This window comes from Mercenaria mercenaria, chromosome 13 (genome assembly GCF_021730395.1).
Source record: "Mercenaria mercenaria strain notata chromosome 13, MADL_Memer_1, whole genome shotgun sequence".
Classification (NCBI taxonomy): Eukaryota; Metazoa; Mollusca; class Bivalvia; order Venerida; family Veneridae; genus Mercenaria; species Mercenaria mercenaria.
The window spans coordinates 17,138,195-17,162,794 of record NC_069373.1 but is presented as its reverse complement, the minus strand read 5'-3'; the positions used below and the strand labels follow the sequence as shown (position 1 = coordinate 17,162,794).

The 24,600-nt window shown below is 34.3% G+C and overlaps 1 protein-coding gene across 3 annotated transcripts; it reads right to left on the bottom strand.

Moving 5' to 3' along the window:
- Nucleotides 1–2,743: 2,743 nt before the first annotated feature.
- Nucleotides 2,744–23,894, bottom strand: LOC123529590 (uncharacterized). 3 transcript variants are annotated; one of them, XM_045309974.2, is made up of 4 exons: nt 23,756–23,894; nt 5,287–7,232; nt 4,634–4,675; nt 2,744–3,807 (listed from the first exon to the last, which is right to left on the bottom strand). In XM_045309974.2, exons 2-4 carry the CDS (start codon nt 7,220–7,222, stop codon nt 3,629–3,631), a joined length of 2,157 nt encoding a protein of 718 aa, XP_045165909.2. In that variant the 5' UTR covers nt 7,223–7,232; nt 23,756–23,894; the 3' UTR covers nt 2,744–3,628. The 3 variants fall into 3 exon arrangements, with proteins under 3 accessions (XP_045165909.2, XP_045165908.2, XP_045165907.2); XM_045309973.2 differs by lacking the exon at nt 23,756–23,894 and adding an exon at nt 15,246–15,406; XM_045309972.2 differs by lacking the exon at nt 23,756–23,894 and adding an exon at nt 13,873–14,030.
- Nucleotides 23,895–24,600: the final 706 nt, after the last annotated feature.

Here is a 24,600-nt window from a genome sequence, read left to right as displayed (position 1 = left end):
CAAAAAAGGTCTTCTTTTAAATTTACTTTCTCAATAGAAGGTAACGTATATACAACTTCCGTTAATTCTTATCGAAAAAATAATAAGTTGGTGCTGAAGAGATTTTGAAATGAATATATTTTAAACTGACTTCCTTACAGCGGAAGCAATGGTAATCAAAGCCTGAGAGGACTGGTGGGGTGGGGGTGGGGGCAGGGTTAGCAGACTTTTTTTATGTTTTATGTCAATGGCTGCGTGCCTGAATGTCACTCAGTGTTAGTTTACATAAAGAAGAGAACACAACATTTACCATTCAATTTTTCTGTTAATTCAGTTCAATACTATGTCACTTGTACAAAATTTAATGTAATGAAATCTTTCAGAGGACACATTTTATCTCAAGAGCTAATTGACATTAGAGATAAAGAAAAAACGAAAAAACAGACACAATGATCTAGTTATAATAAATCAAATGCTAAACTTTTCATATAATATTAAAAACAATTAACGGTTAAAACACCAGAAGTGTTTACAGGAGTCCATTAAAGCCGGTGCTGGATTTGGGGGGGGGGGGGGGGGGGGGGGGGGCCGGAGTGGAGGTGCATCTATCATGAACAACTACAGTTAAACCGAGGCTTATGTTGGTTGCGTTCTGTTCTTCTATAGGATCTTTGTAGATTTTATTTATATATGCACGTAGAATCAATCACTCAAACTAAGCCTACTAAATACTTGCTTTTTATTCATGTTTAGCATACTAGTATATACTTGTACACGATATGTTTTCTTAAACTATCATTCATATTGACAGTATTTTTCTATGTAGTGTGTAAGACGTGTTTGTTGACACCACACGAGCTCGTGCAAAATCACATAATTATAAGATGTTTTTCTATCTATTCCCAAATGTTACTGATTCAGTACACATTAAGTATGGAAACGTTACCAAGTTAATCATAAAGCAAAAGGGCCCTGAAGGCCTTGTATCGCTGACCTGACCTAGTTCTTACCTCAGATAACCCTAGAACTTAATTTGGCGTAGATTTCATAAAGACAATGTTTTATCAGGTAGATCATTAACCTTTCAATGATTTGACCAAGTGACATACTTTATGACCTGAGGTATCCCACTTTTTGACTTGTCCTAGATTTCATATAGACAAATATTCTGTTAAAGGTCTATGATGATCCAGTCGAAAAAGTGGCCTTTGCAGTATTAATGGAGTTTTTCTCTGGTTTGAACCAATGTCCTAGTTTTCCCCAATTAATTCAATTACAAATTAGTTCTAGCTGTTAAACTGACAAACATTCAAACCAAGTATCATGAAGATCAGGTAGATAATGTGGCCTTTGTTTGTTAAAAATGTCTTTCTATGATCTGGCATAAATACCTAGTTTTTGACCTAGATAATCAAGTTTCAAACTTTACATAGATTTCATTGAAAGCAACATTCTGACAAAAATTTATGACGATCAAGAAGAAAATGTGATATTTATGACCAAGTCTCACGAAGACCAAGTACAAAATAAGGCCTAGACCTAGTGGCCTTGTTTGAGACATTGAGTAACCAAATTTTGAATTTGACCTAGATTTTATAGACACAAAACATTCTGACAAAGATTTATGCTGATCAAGTTTAAAAGATGGCCTCTAGTGTGTTAAAAATGTCTTTCCATGACTTTAACTTTTGACCTACTTTCTGACCACATCTTACCCATCTTAACTTAGGGTAGATTTCAAAGAGACAAACATTCTGACAAAGTTAAAAGATTAAACAGAAAATGTGGCCTCTAGGATGCTAAGAACGTTTTTCTATGATTTGACATAACGGCCTAGTTTTGACCTCAGGTAATTCAATTTTGTACTTTAAACAAAAACTTTAAACCAAAAATGTGGACTCTAGTATGTTTACAAGGTCTGTCCATGATTTAACCTAGTGACCTTCTTTCTGAACTCAAGTAAAAATATTTTTTTACTTGGTCTTGATTTCATAGAGACAAACATTCTGACAAAGATTTAAGAAGATTAAACAGAACATGTGGCCTCTAGAATGTTAAAAATGTTTTTTCTATGATTTGACATAGTAGCCTTGTTTTTTACCACAGGTAATCTAGTTTTGCATTTAACCTAAATTTATAGGGATAAACATTCTTACAAAGCTGTAAGAAAATCAAACATAAATTGTAACCATTTGAGTGTTAACAAGGTCTTTCAATGTTTTGACCTAGTGACATAGTTTCAAAACTCATGTAACCCATTTTCACTTTAGCTAGATTTCATAGAGACAAACATTCTGATAACTTTATAATAAGATTAAACAGAAAATGTGGCCTCTAGAGTGTTAAGAAGGTTTTTTCTATAATTTGAGCCAGTGACTCAGTTTTGACCTTGGGTAACCTAGTTTTGAGCTTTTCCTAAATTTCATAAAGACAAATTTCTGAAAAAGTTTAAAAAGATGAGGTAGAAAAAGCAGCCTCTAGAATGTTAACAAGGTTTTCCTTTTGATTGACCTAGTGACCTAATTTTTGACCCAAGATAACCCAGGACCAAACTTATCCGAGATTTTATTGAGGGTAACATTCTGACAGTTTCAGTAAGATTAGGCTAAGATTGTGACCTGTTGAGTGTTGTTGACAGACACAGGGTGATCAGAATAGTTCACCTTGAGCACTGTGTGCTGAGGTAAGCTAATGATGATAGACTTTGCACATAACATTTCCTAATAACCAACATTTAGTATATGCATGTAGCTAACAACACAAAGACGTTCTATTACGATTTATTATAAACACTTTATACACAAATGTATACCTCCTCTTATACAATGCTAATCCGTCTTTCCTAACGGTTTGGCTGGCTTATAAAAAAGTTTGTTAATTTAAAGGGACTGGATTCCGGATTTTGGCTAAAATGATCTTTCTTTAAAATTGAAGTTAGGTCATATTATGAACATTAGAACACGAGATTTTGTTTCTAAACTAACTTAAAAAATTCGAAATCAAGAAAAAAACATACCCGAGTCGAACCGGGCCGCCTCGGCAATAAGAACTTTCCTACCTTCTTGAGCAATACACCACTGAGGAATTCGTACTTAACGACTGCTAAATATAAAGCTTTATAATAAAGGCAGTTTACATTCGGTACCCCGTTACAAATGCTTTTCTATTTTGAATGGAAAAACATATTAAAAACAATTAACTCTAATATGTTTCCTTAACATATAATCAGTCGGTAATTAAGTTTCAAAGCCATTTTAAGAAATATAGCAATAATTTCCTGGTATCTAAAATACTTTTTTGTTGTCGTACAATCTGGAGGTAAGTGCCTTTAAAAATATATGAAAGACAATATCACTGGGACTTTCATAAAGAGAATGTGCAGGTAAAAACAAGAATATAATTCTCATTAGGAATGAATGATAACTATAGGAAATACCTTAGTTTTACATGAAGTAATTAGTAAGTCTTGTTAGAAAGCAAACATGTGTTACGAGACTACACTAAATTTAATTTCCGATTATATAAGACTTTTGGTATCAGCCCATTTCAAATGTTCTAATAAGTTCTGTGATAATGAGCATAAACGCTACTAGTGGCATATCAGTCAGTGCGTTATCTTATAGAATATTAATGATCTTCTTCATTATTTTTAGAGTTTTGCATCAAAACCAGTATTAGAGTGTCCCTGGTTGTATTTGGATGATGATGATTCCTTTTCAGACTTGAAGACACAGCAGACACACATTCCAAGCAAGACTTGCAAGGAAACCACAGCAATCAGCAGACCCAACAGTACATTATAGCGCATCTCTGTCATGTAACCACCATCTGAAAAAGAAATGAAAAGCCAAATTTTACGACGTCTTGAAAAACATAAATATACATAATGTCGTATATTTTATTCATACACCCTTCAGTTGTGTTAATATCAGCATCTAATTAATGGGTAAATGACTCTTGTCGAAAAAGAACAGTCCGTACGTATGTAACGATTTATATATATATATCAATATACAACGAGTCTCTTTATATAACTTGTCATAGAAATAAATAAAACCGTGTAAATGCTGTAAAGTGTCTCCTAGTACTTGGACACAATATTCGGGCCTCCGTGGCCGAGTGGTTAAGGTCGCCGACTTCAAATCTCTTGCCCCTCACCGATGTGGGTTCGCGCCTCACTCAGGGCGTTGAATTCTTCATGTGAGGAAGCCATCCAGCTGGCTTACGGAAAGTCGGTGGTTCCACCCAGGTGCCCGCTCGTGATGAAATAATGCATGGAGGGGCACCTAGGGTCTTCCTCCACCATCAAAGCTCGAAAGTGGACATATGACATATAATTGTGGCGGTGCTACGTTACCCCCCCCCCCCCACTACCCCACCCCAAAAAATAAATGGACTCGGTATTGTTACATTTTCTGGTCTTTTGCAATCATGGAGTATACTCAATTTTACTGATATAGAGTTCCGCTTAAGCCGGTGCTATGGATTACCTCTCAAGAACAGACTCAACCAAACCGAGTCTTTCCTTTCGAAAAATCTTCTTTTAAAGTTGGCTAAACCCAGAGACATGTACCTTTAAAGTTAAAACAAAATATTTGTCACACACAAACCGTGCACGCTTTTTTTTTCGAGGATTATAATCATAGAAACATACCCATATCTGTTCCTGTTAGTTCTTGGTTATCCATATCATCCTCTGAAAATAATAGAAATTGTTGATTTAGTAAACGTTCTGAAAAGCTTAGATCTTTGACTTTGGCTTTCTCAATGTTTTCACCAACTAAATGCATAATTTAATGTGTAATTATCGGGTTTAATTGTTGTAATGCTTCAATAACACACGGAAAAAAACGTAATAATGTACGTTATCACGACGATTAGTTTTGCATCTCGTTCTTTAGAGGAAAAATACTGCGCTCATCAAGTCGCGCAATATTACTCTTTTAAGTCGCGCAGAAATCGTGCATATTTTTCGATACAAAGCTACTAACCTGTAATCATGTTTCTGTGCTCATTGACAGTAAGTAAGTTCTTATTTTGGCATATACTTTGACCTTATTGATAATTAAATTACACTCATTAATTATTTGAATTTTGTTATAAATAATCACATATAATATTATGTTCCGTCTTCGTAAAGTGCAAATTTCATGAGGAAGGTCGGCTAGTTTTAGTAAAATTCGCAAAATAAAATGTATTTTTGCCGAAAGTAATGACAATATTAAACAGTGGATTTTGTAAACATTTATATGTAATTTGTTTACAGTTAAGTCATACTGTTTATTTCTGATATTGAAAAGTTGCTACCTTCATCTTGCAATCTGTAGTCACTCGGTGGATATGAATGACATTTTGGGAATCCCGGAGGTGGTGGTTTGACGTCATTGAATGATTCATTAAGCAACATCTGCATGCCGTCCAGATTGTGAAGCTCTATATGACAGTGCATGTTCCACATTCCTGGATTATTTGCTCGTATTCTCACTACAACGTATCCACCTGTTGGGACAATGATTGTATCCTTGCGCGGCGGGCGATCTAATTCTAAACCTGGAACATTCCCATTGAGCCAAGTTTGATTACTCCATGTCGCATCGTTACAGAAAGATTTGGTGCGGTCAGGATCACCCCTGCAATCAACATCAATATTGTCTGCACCAATCTTTCCGGTAGCTTCGTCGTACTGACCGTATCCCATTTTCACCACATAAAACGAATGTCCATGCATATGAATCGGATGGGACCATCCTTTACCAATTCCCATATTCATAAAAACCATCTGCACCGTATCGCCATTTCCGATTTGGAGAGCATGAGTGCATTTACAATGTCTGTCATCGCCGCACTCTGGCGATTTACACGGGGAATACCATTCCTTTGGTTGTGTAAGAGGGTTCACGTCTGGCGTGTCGAATGTTTTTCCATTTACTGAGCCTGGATAAGATGTGATGCCCGGAAATGCAAAGTTAAGAAAATATTCTTTGAATTTGTTTCGCATGTACTCAGGAGCAGGATCATCTGTTGCTTTTGCTCTTAGCTCATCGAAAGTTTTACAAAATATATTTGATTCAGGATAGTAAGTAAAAGGACAGTTCAAAACTAGACACGGACTATTAGATGTACAGTTTTGTCTAGAAGTGGATGGTTCTTCAGAAGATGCCCCAGAATATCTTAAAATAGCTTCTGCAACATGAGGATTTCCCTTTTCTAGAGTAACTCCTCTTACCCAGTAATTACCAACCGCTTGATCTGCTGTTATTTCGAAGTCAAATCTTTCACCGGGATTAATCACAAATGACTCCGCGATAACTGGCTCTAAATCATATCCATCCGATGCGATCACGGTCATTACATGATTATCGACAGATATTCGGAACGGGTACAAAGCTCCAGTACCAATGACTCTGAATCTGTATTTATTTCCCTTAGTCACGTGATAAACAGTAAGTGGCGCTTGATTGTGTTTTCCAGTTTCAGGGTTGTAGTATCTTCCTTTTCCGTTGATGAGGCCTGACTGAACTTTGAATAAACTAAAGAAGCTTCCATCTAGAGACTGTGCTCCACCCCATTTTTTTCTTCCGTCGTAAACGCCGTATAACATTTTCATATGTCCAGTGTCAGAATCCCAGTCATGGTTCCAGTCTTGAATTTCCATGATACGGTCTTCTACCGTTGTTTCGTGTCTATCTTTTATAATGAAAGCACCAGCAACCCCCATTGACCTTTGAGCGCCCATGTGGGAGTGCCACCAAAACGTTCCCCTCGGCTTGGCTTTAAAACGGTACACAAATGTTTGATGCGGCTGTATTGGGCATTGAGTAACGTATGGTACACCATCCATCCACGGTGTATCAGGCTGATGCAATCCATGCCAATGAATTGTTACTGCATGGCTTCGGAGCATGTTTTTCACGTGCACAATGACAGTTTGTCCCTCATATACTACAATACTGGGTCCAGGAAATTTACCATTTACAACAGTGACAAGTCTTGGTTCTTCCCATCCATCTGCTGATATGATGTCATCAGTTGCCATAGGATCCGCAGCCGATGTATTTGTAACATCATATTTGTAGAGGTTGCCATTTTCAGGGAAAACCAGTGTCTTTTTATGCATCATCGTCAGTCTAGAATCTACTTCAAAATGGTATACACATTCCTTCTCGTTCATGTGACATTCCTGGGCTGCTACAGAAAATGTCAAGCAGACGACAATTACCAGAATGACAGGTGTCATGGACATTCTTATTGTACTGAAAGAAAACAAAAGAAAAACGTTTGTAATGTTCCTCAAATTTATCAATACAAAGTTGCGGTTTCAAGATGGCAAAAAACATTGCGATTCAAACTGGTTAAAATGAAGAAGTATTGTGTATGATTCATCTATATTTTAATTGTTTTTGCTTAACAAGACTGTTGCTGTGGTTAATCTGTTCTTTGAAAGAAATCGACGTTTCCGCTCATTGGGTACTAAGATATATTTAGTAGTAAAATAATATCAAAATAATACAATGATAGATTAGTTTAAAGGCATTGACCTCCGGCTTTTGACTAAAATGATCTTTCTTTAAAAGTGAAGTTTGTTCATGTTATGAGTTTTTGTTTCTGAACTATCTTAAAATGCCAAATCAAGAAAAAAAAAAAAAAAAAAAAAAAAAAAAAAAAAAAAAAAGAAAAAGAAATCATGCCCGAGTCGGGAATCGAGGCCGGGCAAGCCTCGGCGATAAAATTCTTTTCTGCGTTCTTGACCAGTATACCACGGAGGAATACGTACTTAACGACTGTTAAATATAAAGCTTTATAATAAAGGCAGTTTACCTCTGCCTCACTTGTTTAAGTTATATATGGTATACCTCATGTACGTACATACGCTCATATATTGTGACCTGAGAGAAGTAAAATTAATTGAATTACAAACTCTTTTCAATTTTGAATGGAAAAAATAGTTTTCAAAGCCGTCTTAAGAAATACATGTATAGCAATATAATTTTCTGATATCTAAAAATGTTCTATTTCTTTGTTGTCGTACGATCTGGAGGTCAGTGCCTTTAAAGACATTGAGGTGCCAGTGTGCGAAACGACTATTGTGTAACTGTAACAGCTATACGTAATTTGCATAAAATTACAAAATTCTCTCAGTAACGTTTTGTAAAGCCACACATGCGGACGAATTTGAAGAGTAAAAAACAGGGTCAGAATTGAGTAAAGTGCCCCTATTTTGGTTATCATGGTACTCATCGTTTATATTTACATAAATCAATCAACAAGAGTAACTCGACTTAAGTGTAACAGTAGCTATTCATGTTAAATAAACCAAAGAATTATAGCTCTTTGGATAAACTTGATCAATCAAACATCCAAAAGTTAATAAAATTTTGTATTCAGTTTTATTCGCTTCTCGCCAAACTTTTATCTCACTAAATGCTATAATGCATGAGAAGAAGCTGAGTTTTATCAAAATTAGAAGTTTTAAACGTGTAATCGTGTTTCATACATATGCGCTCTATTTTTCCTGTCTATAGTTTTGACATTTTTTTTTTCATACACCCTTCTTCTGAAACATTTTTGTACGTATTACCCCAGTTTGAAAATTGTCAGATAACAAATGGCAATGACGATGTATGACTTTACCCTCTATGTGAAGTCTATGTCCAGTTATGAACTTTAATTGTGGTCAAGTAAGTAATATTGTATTATTAACTAGCGCTATCACTTAATCATAATTATATTGAAATGAATTGCACGACATTTATGAGCAATTGTATTTCCGAAATTAATTATGATATATTACATCATTTGATATCATAGACAATGTGTAAAGACAATTAAATGGAAGCGATGTTTTGATGTCATAATTACATCGCTTTGTCAGCCGAAAATTCTTCAAAATACTCTAACAGGCGGCCTGGAATTTATCTGATGTCTACACGACACACATCTGCTTTTTTACGGGACTTTATATAAGGTTATCCTACTTATTTTTCAAAACATTGAAGAAATAATACAGTTATGACAATACATTAGGCAGTTTTGAAATAAATATTATGTATAAATAGATATTCTCCTTTTAGACGATTGACATATAATCCGCTTAACAGTGGCATATAATAGTGACTATAATATTTCAGTATTTCGTTTGACATAACAATCTTATCTTATTAACATATTTTGTATTCAGGTAACATGATACCGTAAATTTGTATTGACTTACTTTTGTAGCTTTTGAAAAGAGCATGTTAAATATATTTCAAGGTTGCAAATCAATGCAAATTTTCTACTTCAAATCGGTCACCATTTAGAACAAGAAACATGATCTGAGTTACTGAATAGTCGCAACAGCCATGTCCACGCTGATTTAGTTTAACCTATAGCTTGCTAGCGGCAAGTGACTCTGCCTTTGCGACCAGCGCAGACCACGATCAGCCTGCACGTACGTGCAGGCTGATCATGGTCTGCACTGTTATAATAATAATAATAATAATAATAATAATAATAATAATAATAAAATGCCAGTAAATTTTCAAGGAACAACCCTTCGAATAATAAATGGTATTGCCCAAATTGAATGATGTACCAGTCCACGGTATACGCAAATGAACAACAGCAGATGCAAGTTTATCTATGGTTACCGAACAGAGCAGAAGCGCTACTTAGGCCTACTATTTGATCCGCCTGATCCGGAACAGGGGTTTTCACAAATTGCGGCATTATTATGATTGGTCCAGATGTAAACTATACATTCTTCCAAAGATCTCCGAGGATGGTAGTAGGATCTTTCAAAATTTTCAAAATATTCTTAAGAATGGCAATGTTATGGCCAAAACTAATCTTTTCCCATTGTAAAAATCGACAAACCAAAAAAAAAAAAAAAAAAAATAAAAAAAAAAAAAATAAACAAAAAAACTTAAAAACTAAAAAAAAACTTCTATAAAAAATTTGCAAGGAAATGCTGTTTTTATGCTGACTAAGATATTCTGAACAAGCCATCAGCAAATGAGTCCAAACTTTATATAACGGTTGTCTAAAATTTAGAATTAATCAAGCTATTTTGATAAAAAAATCTTATTACCCCCCCTAAGAGTTTTTTTAGAATGATATATAATCTCAATCGCGTTTGAGGAAAAAAAGGAAAACCTTGTTGCAAAAAATGTTAATTAAACAGTAGACATTCTAACTGTGTGCATTGTGTAACGGGGTCATTTGTCATTGGTATTCTATATATAAATGTCACATCCCTATATATCATTATACACATATTCATCCATTTTTCCATCTCATCAGTTATCGTCCCCATACAACACTCATTTTTTTCGTTATATAAGTACAGTCCTATACTCCATCATTTCATTCCTATAACTAACATGTAAACTAAAAATAGGTGACGGGCCTCTTTTATTTACCTAGCCGCCAATGTACGTCACGCATGCGCACTGAGAGTAAAGATTTTGAAGTGAGAACTGAAAATCTGTGTCCTACTTTTTTTTATTTATTTGTGCTGTCTGCGTGCCCTTTCAGGTAAATAATTTACATGTTATTGTTCCTTCTCAAGAGAAGGAACACTTATGGTGAACATGTCACACTTGACTGAGCATGAAATGGATACAAGGGTATTGTCAAAGGAATCCGATTTCCCGTAGGGCGCCGCCATCTTGGACTCGTGCATATTCATTACAGATAGCCTCTAGTCCAATATGTGTTTACGCATAATCAATCTTTATTCCAGTCTTTAAATAGTGCAATACAACTACGTAAAATAACAGAACAAGAAGACACAATAATAAAGTTTAAATCATGTAACTCCTCGATTGAATATATCATAGTAAAGAATCGAGATTAATGAAATGAATATGCATCATCTAAAAATAGACTCCTGCCAAAAAAAATGCGTAATAAAATTGTCCCTGGTCACGTGATTCCTTTAGCTTCTAACGTTTCGAATTTGCAAGTCATTTCTTGCGTACTTTTTTACTTCCTGATTTGTTTTTCGAATCGTAAACGCATGTACGAAATTTCTTTGTGTTAAGTGTGCGGGCACTCGCTGGTGTAGTCGCGTGATGAAAATATCCGGAAGTGAAATACAGACTGCAAGACAAATGCTTCCAATAGCATAATATGTACTTAAAAAGAATATTTCATATGTGCTAGAAGGAACCTTTTGGTAAGCTAAATCTTGTGTTATTCAATGTTTATTCTGCAGTCCCTCATTTATCATTTTCCATATTTCGTTTGAATAATGAATTTATGAATTATTGAAATGCGCACTGAATGTAAAGATTTTGAAGTGAGAACTGAAAATCTGTGTCCTCCTACTTTTTTTTATTTATTTGTGCTGTTTGCGTGCCCTTTCAGAGACCTGAAGAGAACACACGTTTATCCGTAAGTGTCCTACTGACCGGGTAACAACTGTACTCGTTTCTATATAAATTTTTAAATAATCATTTGTGTATTTAACTCTGATTATTGCTATTCAAAGTTCATGAATAATGAATATTCTTGAAAAATAAGTTCTTTTTTTTCGGCAAGGCTTTCATATGTAAAATTGCGGTATCAGGGTTATTCAGTATTAATTTATTACGCGAACATAACGAATCTAAACATCTCAGCAATTATTTATTAATTTCGTTTTATTTTGTATGAGCTTGTATGGCGTTTATATTTAAACGACTATTCAGTTCAAGTTAACTATCATACATTTGACTGCCATCTTATACGCTGCTGAAGACTAGAAAAACAGTTACATATTCTGGAATACCTCTGCTAATTCTATTCATTTTGATTTGATCAAAACGAAGTTATATTACATATTATTTACCATCTCTTTAACACGTGCGTGTTAGCACCCTTTTATACTTTCATAGTTTTAAAGAAATCAAAATGTAATATCTGGTTAGCAGTGTTTCCGTAAACTTGTACAGTGATAGCTGTGATATTCCAGCCATCTCATATAACTCCATGTTGGAGTGGCATTGTACTTTTATGCTGTTAACCTTGTTTTATATTACAGTTATAAATGTATCTACAATGATGAGATGTAAATAAAGCTTGCTACTACTATTACTATTAATTCGGTTTTAACATATTCGCAAAAAATCGTTTAAGTGCATACATTAACTTGTAATGGAACATGATGTGAAATCTACTGTGACATTTTACTTTCTTGGTGATTCAAACTTATTATCGTTATAATATTTGAAAATATTTCTTATCAGTTTAACTTAGTAAATATTCTGTTGAATAATGTTTAAGACTAAATATCTACTTTTTTCACCCACTTTATCTTTTTTTATTTGTCATATGTATACATGTATATACATTCTATGCCAAACTTGGTGGGAAAGAACATGTAGAAAAAATTCATCCAAACTGTGGGCGAGTAGCTTTAAAATGTTTTATTTGTATTATTTAAAGACATTTCACGCCCGAATTTCAAATATAAATTTTAAGAAACGACTGTTACTCAATTGCTTTTGATTGTGACTGCAGATCTATATACAAAGTTAGTTTATAAACTTAGCCATGTTAAATATATTTGATCACGATTTTCCTGATTTAAATCAATATCTAGCGATAAAATATTTTAGCGGAAGATGTGCATGGCATATCTTTAAACAGTCTCTTCTGTTACTTTATAACACAATGATTCATGACGAACTTTGAATTCTGTATACCTGACGTGTGGAACAAGTCTCTTAAAGTTTTTTTGAAAATGAAATTAATTTACTTATATTAATGTTTCCTTTAGAAATAGTTTAACTCATTGATCTAATAAAAGAGCCGTGCCATGAGAAAACCAACATAGTGGCTTTGCGACCAGCATGGATCCAGACCAACCTGCACATCCGCGCAGTCTGGTCAGGATCCATATGCTGTTCGTTTTCAAAGCCTATTGCAATGTTGGTTTTCTCATGGCACGGCTCAAAATATTCAGCTTACAAGAGTTGTGCAATATAATTACCACATTCGGAGCCTTAGCATGATGACGGTTATAAATCCTTCATCACATAATGGGTAAAGACGTAAACATTATGAAATTGTAAAATCTTTATATATTTTCTCTATCTTTAAAATATATACAAAAAAAATCTTAATAAAAGTTCAAATGGGTCCCTGTAAAAATACAAGGTAACGTTTGTCTTGCGTTGTTCTTCTACCTGTCATTCCCGCCTGTAAAGTCACATGTATATAAATGATAATAAAATGTGCTGAGGCACACACTTAAACTGTTTTCTCGCGCTCTAAAAACAATGCTTTAAGGATAAATCACTATTAATCCAGTTAAATAACTAAAAGTATTGCATAGTAAATTTATTTTCGTATTTATCTACTATTATGTATATATTACATATACATGTATCCCAGAGTCTGGCTATCTTTATTAGAGGCATGCATGTATTCTGTTTTATAAAATCGTATCTTACAATATTTAAAGAAAAAAAAAAAGACACACTGGATAAATAATGTGATTAAAAAAAATACATATATATATATAATCAATTAAGCGTCTACATCTAGCAAGCTTCCATACTCCTCTACCTTGTCTTTGGTATATGAGAAAACTGCTTATTCCTGTGCTTGAATATCGCATAAATAATAAAGTCATATTGTAAACATACAATTTTACGCTGCTGATTAAGTATTCATTATATTTGTATCTTCATTTTACATAATTGTTTTATTTAATATACAGTCAAACTTGCTCGAGAAACCACATCTGTTAAAAGACCACTGTTTCAGCTCCTTCATTCGAAGAGACCATTAAATTTTGTGTTAAGAGACCACTTTTTTCCCTTCCCTTACGTGATCTGTTAATACAAGTTGTACTGTATATAAAATTAACACTTGGAGGAAAAAGTGGGTAAAAGTTTAAACCCTATAAATAAAATTAACACATACCTATTTTCCCTAATGTTAATTCCGAAATGAAGTTCTTTCTTAAATAACTAATGTAGAGCTCATAAACGCTCGAATGAACATTTACACGGTTAATTAAATAAAGTTTAAACAAGAAGTATCTTTACACGGCCGCATTTGTCAATACGAAACGTGCACGCATTCTGCACTTTTACATACGATCGTGTATTTATAAAAGTAAACCAAAATGTAGTTTTTAAAGTAAACTTTTCATGTATTTATATAGAACATATTTTACAGAACACATATTTTACATCATGATCATATTAATCATAATCTAGGAAATTTTGACAAAAAATAAGACCAAAATGGAGGAGCCGAAAAGTGAGGGAACAAAAGACCAATTTGAAATCGTCGAGGGATACGAAATGATCAAAATGGGGACGAGTTGACTGGGGGACGAGTTGACTAGGGTTGACTGTAAATCGTTTTTTTTTTACGGGAGATCACTCCGTATCAAACTGGCAGAGTTGGCAGGTTTGTAGTTTTAACTCTGGCACAGCTCACTACCGAGTGGATTCAGGTTTATGACGTAAGCTATTTCCACAGGAGTCTTGCAACGGATTATACTGTCTAACAATACATCTCAGAGCACCTGCACACCCCTTAAGAAAATATCATCTATTCCATTCGAAAACCTGTGGAATTTTTCATCCACCAATCAAAATGTACAGTTTTAATCAGCTGTTAAATGACCTTCACCCCAAATATTTATAGGAAGCAAAGGTGAAATCAATACCGGCCTGCGGCCGGAAAAAGCAATAAAGTCCTAGGTCCATTGCTAATTAAACTAAGCTAAATAAAACCCTTTATAAAGAATAGAACAGCGTGAAACTTCCATCAGGTCACTGTAATTTGTCGTTCGGAAAAAGGTAGATAAAGAATTGCAACATAGTATGATTAAAGATGTTTGATATTCCGACATTATTTACCTAGAATGTAATTACCTCTCCTGATTTCTTGTACGCGTAACTCGAACGACTATATTCAACTGAATGACCGGAACACGTACAAAAACAAAAGAAAACAATCCCTACTCCTCAAACAAAAATGACTTGTTTAGCTGTATTAGGCTCGAAAGAAAGATCGCACATATATACATCGAGTCGGAAAATTTCAAAACTTGTAATTGTCTTATTTCAAACATGGACACGTGCTGCAAAAAGTTATGTTCACTAGTTCCCTGATCTGCAAAATTCATATTTGTGACAATAATAAAGCCCAAAAACTTGGCATTAAATCTCATTCCAAAATCGCTGTTATTTTTAAAACATACTAACACAGTATGCAGCTGGTTTTTATACACATTTTACAGACTACACAGCCGTATTTACATAAATACTATCAAAACATACTTGGCTAAGTTCTTATCCGCATTTTTCCCTGTTAAATTCAACAGATACTGTGAATTTTCTACAGCTCCAAATTTGGTGTTACTGCTACTGGTTTGTTAAATAAGCACCTATTGAAATTTTATCTTTTGCTTCGTCTTTAGTAAACAACTCCAGCACCAAAGTTCTGTTAGTGATATGCATGTCTTTGTTATGATTTGGATTTGCGCAATAGTAAAATACAATTTATCTTAAAGAGGTTAATTGCTAATCTTTACGCATGCTAAATAATGTTATAAATGTTGTTACGGAACGTCCTTTATAACTATTTTGTAACGAACTTCTGTTAATCTTTTAAGGTGTTATTCATTGTTCAAATCCTTGCATACAAGTGTTATTCAATAATTCATTGTATCCTTTAACAGCACACACGGTATTTGCCTTGGTTGTTGATAATACGTGATTTCGTGTTAATTGGAGTCATTGTGTTTATTATACGTTAAAGGTAGAGGAATGGCCATAGGCTTTGGCAGATTATATCATTTACTGTCGAAAAGGTATACAGTACAATCAGAATTACCTAATATTGCGCATTTAAATTAAACTTTACTTGGCGTATTTCTATTTATGTAGGAATGAATGTGTTTGCGTTGAATTGCCTATAGAAAACGCTTCATTAAGGTTATAACACACTAAATAGTTGTTGTTCTTTATTCTATATAAAATTGACCTATTTCCAATGACCGCAGCACACATCAGGACCCATTTTAAATGTCTGTAACTTACATTTTCTTGAAGAATATTGTCAATGCTAACTAAAAATCAAAAGAAAAGTGGGGGTCATGTTTGATGCAAGAAAAATAATTTCAAGCAAACACACAAACTGCAAAATCAGCTAAAAAAATGAGACCCCAAATTATACTGGTGGTGTATGATCTAAGTTTCCATGCAACATTTTTTTATGTTGTTATTTCATTATGAAAATGCTACCTACATGTCAAGCATAGATCTGTCATGTGATTTTAGCAAAAAAAAAAAATGCAAAGAAAATAAGGAAAATAGCTCTACAGAGCAAAAAAACTGAGGACTATTTGTATCCGCCATTATGCGACTAACCATTTTTTTTCGCGCCGTTTTTCTATCTAGTGTCTGTATGCCTTAAGCAAGTCTGCTTTAAATTCCTCTTTATGTCTTCGACGTAACACTGTCAAGTTTACTGTAGCCTTTTCTTTTGTTAACTTTATTATTTGGTTTTAGTATACCTAACACTTTCTTGTTCGCGCCTTTCAGTAACTTTATATGGATTTTCAATTAAACTTATTTTCGTTTTAAATCGGCTTTGTGTAATTATGTTACTGGCGTCAGAACATGGTGCACCAAAATTTTGCTCGTACATGGGTTTAAAAGCAATTTTAACGTCTTTTATATGCATGTAATTCTAAGTGCATAATTTGAGGATGAATATGGTGTAATAAACAATTTTGTATGTATGGTATCAAGGGAAAAGTGCCGTTAGCGACCATGATAAACAACGCACAAATCTTATGCCAGGGAATATGACACATAGAATTCTTACTGTCATTTTGTTACTGTGTAACGCTAAGTGTACGCTCTATTATCATGACGGTGGTGTTATTTTCTCTCATTATCACGTGAGGTTTGCCAGGTGCTCGCTGAACGGAATTCCATTTTTTTTATACACCGGGAAACCCTATCAGAAATGGCAGACGAATGCTTTTATTTTAAATTTATTACGAAAACAACGATTTTCAACAGAATGCGATGAATAATACATTGTTATAACATCAAATATGCGACATAAAAGTGAATATAGAAACAGTTTGATTTTTTAAAATTTAAAACCACGACTTGTGGGTTAGTCGATTTAAACATTCAAAGAGAAGATTAATGTATCATTGCAATAAAACGGCTTATTAATTCATACATATATTTCATCTTCAAGTGATCTCCATGGCGTATCGTTAGTTTGCATTAATATGTATTATAAAACAACGTGTCCATGAAACACTCTACTTCATAACATCGCATACATATGAACACTGAACGTATATATAGCTTAACTATAAAGAGAAAATTAGTTTTTGTTTGTTTGGTTTAACACCGTTTTTCAACAGTATTTCAGTTAATGGCGGGCAGTTAACCTAACCAGTGTTCCTGGATTCTGTACCAGTACAAACCTGTTCTCCTGAAGTAACTGCCAACTTCTCCACATGAATCAGAGGAGGAGGATGAATGATTTCAGGCACAATGTCTTCTTTCAAATCGTCACGGAGAATATACGCCCCGCCCGGGGATCGAACTTACGACCCCGCAATCCGTAGACCAACGCTCTCCCTACTGAGCTAAGCGGGCGGGCTGAAACTGAATTACTGGTTTAAAATAAACGGCTGGGATATGAATTCATGGATTTCAACTTCCCTTTCTATCCACTACCCCTTCCTCCCCTTTTTTCTATATTTTGCATAAAATTAATATGAACTTGTTGGATATTCGAAGCAACCCGTCTATAATGTTTGTTTTTTCCGTTACGGTTCCTTTTTGTTGTGGGCCTACTTTGCAAATGTGTGGCTCTGAGGCTGTTTGTGGTGTTCTGTGCTTCCGAGAAATCTACCCTTGCCTATTATCTTTTATAAACAACGAAATTTAGTCCCTCGAGAATATTAATGGTTTCATACATACATACATTCATACATATCTTATAACGATATTTTAAGAAAAAAGAAGGCAAAGTTCAACAGTATATTTACAATGAATAGTTTGATTGGCCTTGTACAGAGACATGCATGGTTTCATTCTGAATTTCATAAGCCTGCGGGGTAATTTGGTTGAGCGAGTTCTTACAAGGTACATTTACGCGTAGGAAGCAGCTGAGTGAAATTATTTTGAAGAGAACAAATTGGTTATTTGTCATACAAATAGCATATTTAAATACAATAATTTTTATTACGTGATCATTTGTCGAGCTACATGAGGAAATTAATACTTATATAAGAGATAACTTACAGCAAAAACCGTGTTTTAACACTATTTATACACTTGGGCGGTTATGCGTCGGGCGTAATACTTTTACGAGGGGGCAACCCTAGTGAAATTATTTCGTACGACGTATAACCGCCCGAGTGTATAAGTAGTGTTAAAACACGTTTTTGCTGTAAATTATTTCGATTCTGATATATCTTTTATTGTAAAACTTAGATAAAGTATTATATAACTGTTTATTGGCGCATGTATGGCGTCAAATGGTACGTCGTCACTCTCCTTTGTTTATACACGCCAGGACCGGATTTTTCGGTGCATACATGACGCTAAAGAACACGCTGACATGACGTCAGTATAATATCGTTGTGACGATTAAAGCATTGCTAGTCATAGTAGAATAACGGGCAACAGTATTCAAAAGAAAAAATACAGACACATATTTGGCTGGATCTGTTCAAAGAGCGTGATAAGTGTTTCATTTTAATATTATTTGGATTTTGGTACAATTATCATTTGTTTCTTGCTCTGTTTCCATTGTGACAAATTTTAGACTTCAGTTACTGTCAAGTAAAGAATATTATAGTATCATTTAATTATATCTTAACATCTAAAGACAGTCTTTCCTGCCTATCCGTTCTTTTGTAATGTCAAAGTAGTCATTAGAATATTGAGTTAAATCTAGAAAATCCACATCAAATACATCCAACTTGACTCAGTATAGACAGTAACTGTTTGTGTATGGCTGTAATTACAGATGTCAAAACAGGCCTTTGTATCATATTTAACTGGCCAATGGCTGCTGAAATAAGTTGAGTTTAGTTACAGAGGCTTTCGGTTTTATTGGCATTACGTAATCATACTTACATCCCGGTCATGGCTATGCACAGTGTGGGGATAACGCATGTTGTGTTGTTTTTTTTTTTCGTGTTTTAACATCTGCAGAATCCCGAGGGATTCTGAAGATGTTATAAAACGAATAACGCTATTCTCGAATAAAATGCGTAAAAATGATAAATAAATACATTGTCACTCAACGTTAGATTTCCACGAAATGCGCTGTTTTTATGCTGACGTTATTTCCTTTTGAATTATCCGTTTTGGGGCCGAATGTCGTTTACGCTTTGCCACGGAACGCACATATCTATAAAAAGGTGTTTTAACAGCACATGATCGCGAGAATGATAATGTGAGGATAGCGTGGATGCACGTAGTTATATTATGATTATAAAATGTGTTCGTTCGTTTGTTCGTTTTGGTTTTAACACCGTTTTTCAACAGTATTTCAGATAGGCAACGGCGGGTAGTTAACCTAACCAGTGTTCATGGATTCTGTACCAGTACAACCCTGTTCTCCGCAAGTAACTGTCAATTTCCACCCATGAATCAGAGGTAGAAGACGAATGATTTCAGACACAATGCCTTTTATCATATCGTCATGGAGAACATATGCCTCTCGCCCGGGGATCAAACTCACGACCACGAGATTCGTAGATCTGTGCTCTCCCTGTTGAGCTAAGCGGGCGGTCTTATATAACTAACAATGCATTACTAGTCTACCGTACCCGTATTATGTGCATATTTCAACAGATTGTTTTTGCCATTCACAATCAATTTAAAGTATCATCCTGAGTAGATTGCTTTATTGGTAAAGGGCGTTCATTGTTTATATAATAAGGCTTTAACCATTTGTAAATTACACTTTGGCTATTGATATTTCAAGATAAAAAAAAATAAGTTTGCTAGTTTGTGAAAAGAATTTCATTTCCGTGTTTGATCAGGTAAATTAATAGTTTCATAACTGATCACTATCAACTGATAATGTGAAAGATATTTGTTTAGTTCTGATCTGTATGAAGTTGTGCGGTGCATTTCCGCCTGGGAAAAGCAATTATTTAAACGAACTTAGTCAAATGCATTTTGTTATCGTTTACGTCGGATAGTTAAATAGTATAATCAGATTCTTTGCATGCTTGGATACACGGTACTATTTACGTTTTTTGCTCCGTACTATTTAGATTGACTAAATTAAAGTTTCTTTTTATTTCATGTGTAAATTCTACTTTTGTTGCGTAATTTATAAAATGTCGAAAATCGCGGGAAAGATCAACAGAAAGCATAACACAAATGATAACGACGTCATCGTCATTATGGTCCCCGGTATTCATAACGCTCGGTATACAATTTGACTTCAATCGCGACGGAGGACCGGAACTAGTTCGGCAAAAACAGTGAAAAAAAAAAAAATAAAAAAGATAATCTATTGTTTCAAAACTGTGGATTATCACTTTTATTTCACTGAGAAAATTCTATAATTCACTGGAAAACATAAAATAATATGTTTTCTTGCATACCAGACGGGGATTTCCGGTATTTTTACCGGTGCTGGAAAAATCCCTGGGGTGTAAGATGACCCTCGTGCTTTAAATGACGTATTACGAACTACATATATGTAGAAGATTTATGTAGTTATTTATATTTTATTTCGAAAAACGGAATAAAAATCCAATACCTTGACAGTTCCTCTTTGTTCCGGATAGTATATTTCTCGATTCAAAACAAGTTATTTTATCAAAAATTCATAACGTTACGCTGGAACTGATAAAACAAAACCGGAACTAAACATTGTTATTTGTCTTTGAAACGTCATGACGTCTTTCCTGTTTACGGACGTTGATTTCCCGCGCTTTGTTTAAATACGCTGCTATAAGAATTAGGTATAAAAAGAAAGCCGTTCGACTGATTTTATTTTCATTATTATATCTTGATATCGGTATGCAAGAAAAAGATTCTGTCATTGGTTATAGGTGCAGATGGGAATATCCGGCTCTCGGGTAACTGTTTAGGCGGTAACACGGTAGGAACCTCGTTACCGCTTAAACAGTTACCCTCGAGGCCGGAAATTCCCATCTGCACCTATAACCAGTGAAAGAATCTTATAAGGTACAGCCAATTTGTTTGCTACTGTGTTTAGAGTCACACCGCAGTTTAGGTCATATGACAAACTTTCAAGCTTTTGATGATGGAGAAAGACTCTCGGGTGCCGTATTGGGCTTTATTTCAAGCATGGGTGGGTATCAGTGAAGAACCATCAACCTTCCGTAAGCTTCCACACATGAAGCTCTTTTACTTCACCGACTCGGTAAAGGGCGAGTGATTGATTCGAAGTCAGCAAGCTTAACCACTTGACCAAGGAGGCCCAAATTCCTTTATTTTAAAATATATTGAGGTAATAAACAGCTGACTTACTACATGTTTAAAGTCTATAAAAGTGCTTTCAAAAAATTATACTTTTAAAAGTTACCCAACCACATGACTTTTTAAAGAACTATATTAACTTACAGTTACTTTCTAGATTTTGAAAAAAAAGTAAAAAATCTGAAGAATTTGTTCTATTCTATTCACAAGCTTAAAGGACAATCTAGTCTTGCTTTAGCTTTGGGAAAACGAATAAATACATGTAGATAAATGACTCGTAATTAAAACCGATTTTAAATGAATTTGTGCAAACCTTCTCAGTTTGTATATCGAACATACAAGTGCTATGCTCTAAGTAACTGCAATTGAACCGCGTCCTCAAAAAATGTAAAAGGACCAATATCATATGATATGTTAATTTTTCATTCGTGGTATATAAATTACCATTCGTTTTCAACATTTTTTATATTTTTTACACTGTCCATCATTTTGTAACATAACATGCATTATTATAACAATAAAATTATAACCAACTAAAAACCTTTATTTGTTTCTTTCTATCCGAATTTAAGAGAAAACGTCTGGATTTATTTAATCTCAGTAAACACTATCTTGTCCAGGTCTTGTTCCTCTGCCTTTTGCATACACGCATGTTTGGTTTAGGAGATTTTCCTTCGATATTTACTTAATCTTTCAGAGTTATTGGTGGCTTTTGGTACAGTTACAGGAGTCACAAGATGGGGATAACTTTATATGGCACTACTATGTTACTTTGGAACGTGGGGATTTAGAATGAAAGTTAGTACACCCAACAACCGGTTTAATTTCCACAATGGTGTTTTTATCACATATTGTTCTAGGGCAGGGCATAACGGTGTCTCGATATTTATTACTTTGGTCTTTATTGTCAGCCTGTTTTACTTTGTCAATGCGTTTTTATTATCTGTACATTGGAACCTAACGACATGCAAATGCTGTTTACAAGTATATTACCAGCGCCTGAAATAGGTGCACCAAAATGCCTTGTTTAGCAACATTGGATCTACTTTTATTTTGATTTTCACAGTTGAAAAACACATATAAAAGCTTCCTTCAGAAGTGATCTTTAAATTAGTAGCAATAACTTATGTATTTTAATCAGTTTCGTAGCATATTTCATTGCTGTTATAGTGAAATGATAACAGAGAGTACATGTTTATATCCATGGCAACAGCAAAGGAAACTTGGACAACTTCTTAATGGATATAGGGAAACATGTTCTGCACTTAATTTCTTTAGCGGAAAATTGTCAATGCCCTTTTACAGCAAGAAAAAGTTCAGTTTCTCACAGTTATCCTAAATACAGTGGTTATTTTGATACAAAAATCTTGAAAAAAAAAATTAATTTCAGATTTTATCACGGTTAGGCAAATTCATAGAAAATCCAAAACCATTTAATATTAACCCTCTTGTTTCGTGGGTTTTTAATAGATTTTATATTTTGAATAATTTGGTATGCGTAGAATAGCTCCACATGTCAACTTGCTTTGCTTGAATAAAAAAAGTTTTCAAGTAGTAAAAATGTATGGGTAAGTAATCATGGAAGACGAAACGTAGATTATCCTCAGGTGAAAAGGCAATGAAAATTAAAACTGAGTCTCAATAGAATAATTTTTCTTTCGCGTTACTGGAAATGAACCAATAAAAATAAACTTTTAAATGGTCTTTTAGCCCTACTATTACAGCATTAATTGTTTTTTTCTGTGAACATTTGATTTTCGGACCAAACTTTTGAAGGGCCCTTGTGTGGTCTCTTAATACAATGTCTACTATACTAATAAGATCTAAACAGCAGACCGAACTGGACCTCTAGCCATCACATTATTCCAAATTATTATTTAAGTACGTGTATCACTTCTCCGAGAACGGTTTTCTCGGGGCTTCTTGCCCAAAATCGCATTGTCGAGACATATCTATATACAGCTTAGTGTTTTTTCTCTGCTTTGTAAAATCGCATCTTACTGTTTCAAACACACACTGGACTCGTGAGGTTTAAATATTACATATATAATCATTATAGTTTCTTTTACTTAACATCTACATCTATACACTATCTTTTTTTTACTATGTTTACACGCTAATATAATTGTATGGAAATGAAATACTGTTGTATGTTTAAACATTAATTTTCTTTATATTAGCATATTTATTAATGTCATATATAAACACACACTTTTTACAATAAGGATTTAGCACACAGTATTCTCATCTTCTGTTTTATGTGCAGTACAAATCGCATACAACCATAAAAATAAATAGGTCTGTTATGAAAATTATAAAGAAATAAAATCAATACATACGTATTTTCCGTAATATAAACTCCAAATGAGGTCCTAACTGAATAATTTTACTTTTATAACATACTAGTAAACGCTCGAATAAGCATTAATTTTAGCTTAAACAATTTTCTTTCGCAAGGTATAAAAGATTTATAAGTTTAAAATCCTGGTTCATCGCTCTACCATTTCTATCACTCAAAAGGAAAGAAGTTTGATGCACTTTATACGGAATAGTAACTTCTTTCAGATCACAGTAATTGCTCGCTTTGTCGAAGCCATGCAGAAAAAGTTACAAGCTTCTTCAAAATATGTGTTCCCGACTATTCATCTTTATCATGCGTTTCATCTTTTATTTCTACTTTAAATGCAAGTGTTACTAATGCGCAAACATGTTTTGTTTATATCTTACATTGATTCCATATTTTGCTTACAATTACCTACAAATGAGTTAATGTCTAAATTTTGAAAAACATTGACATGAAACTAGAAAATTTATTGTTTAAGTCCCCGTTGAGACACAAGTTCGTAACCTCGCTTCAGAAACTTTTTTGATATGAGCCGCGCCATGGGAAAACCAACATAGTGGCTTTGCGACCAGCATGGATCCAGACCAGCCTGCGCATCCGCGCAGTCTGGTCAGGATCCATGCTGTTCGCTAACAGTTTCTCTAATTGCAATAGGCTTTGAAAGCGAACAGCATGGATCCTGACCAGACTGCGCGGATGCTGATCAATGCTGGTCGCAAAGCCACTATGTTGGTTTTCTCATAGCGCGGCTCATATGTCTTTTTTTTTTGCTTTGGAAAACGAATCTTAACCCTTTGCGTGACCACAAATGTTTGGCTATGATGCATATTATTTCATTTT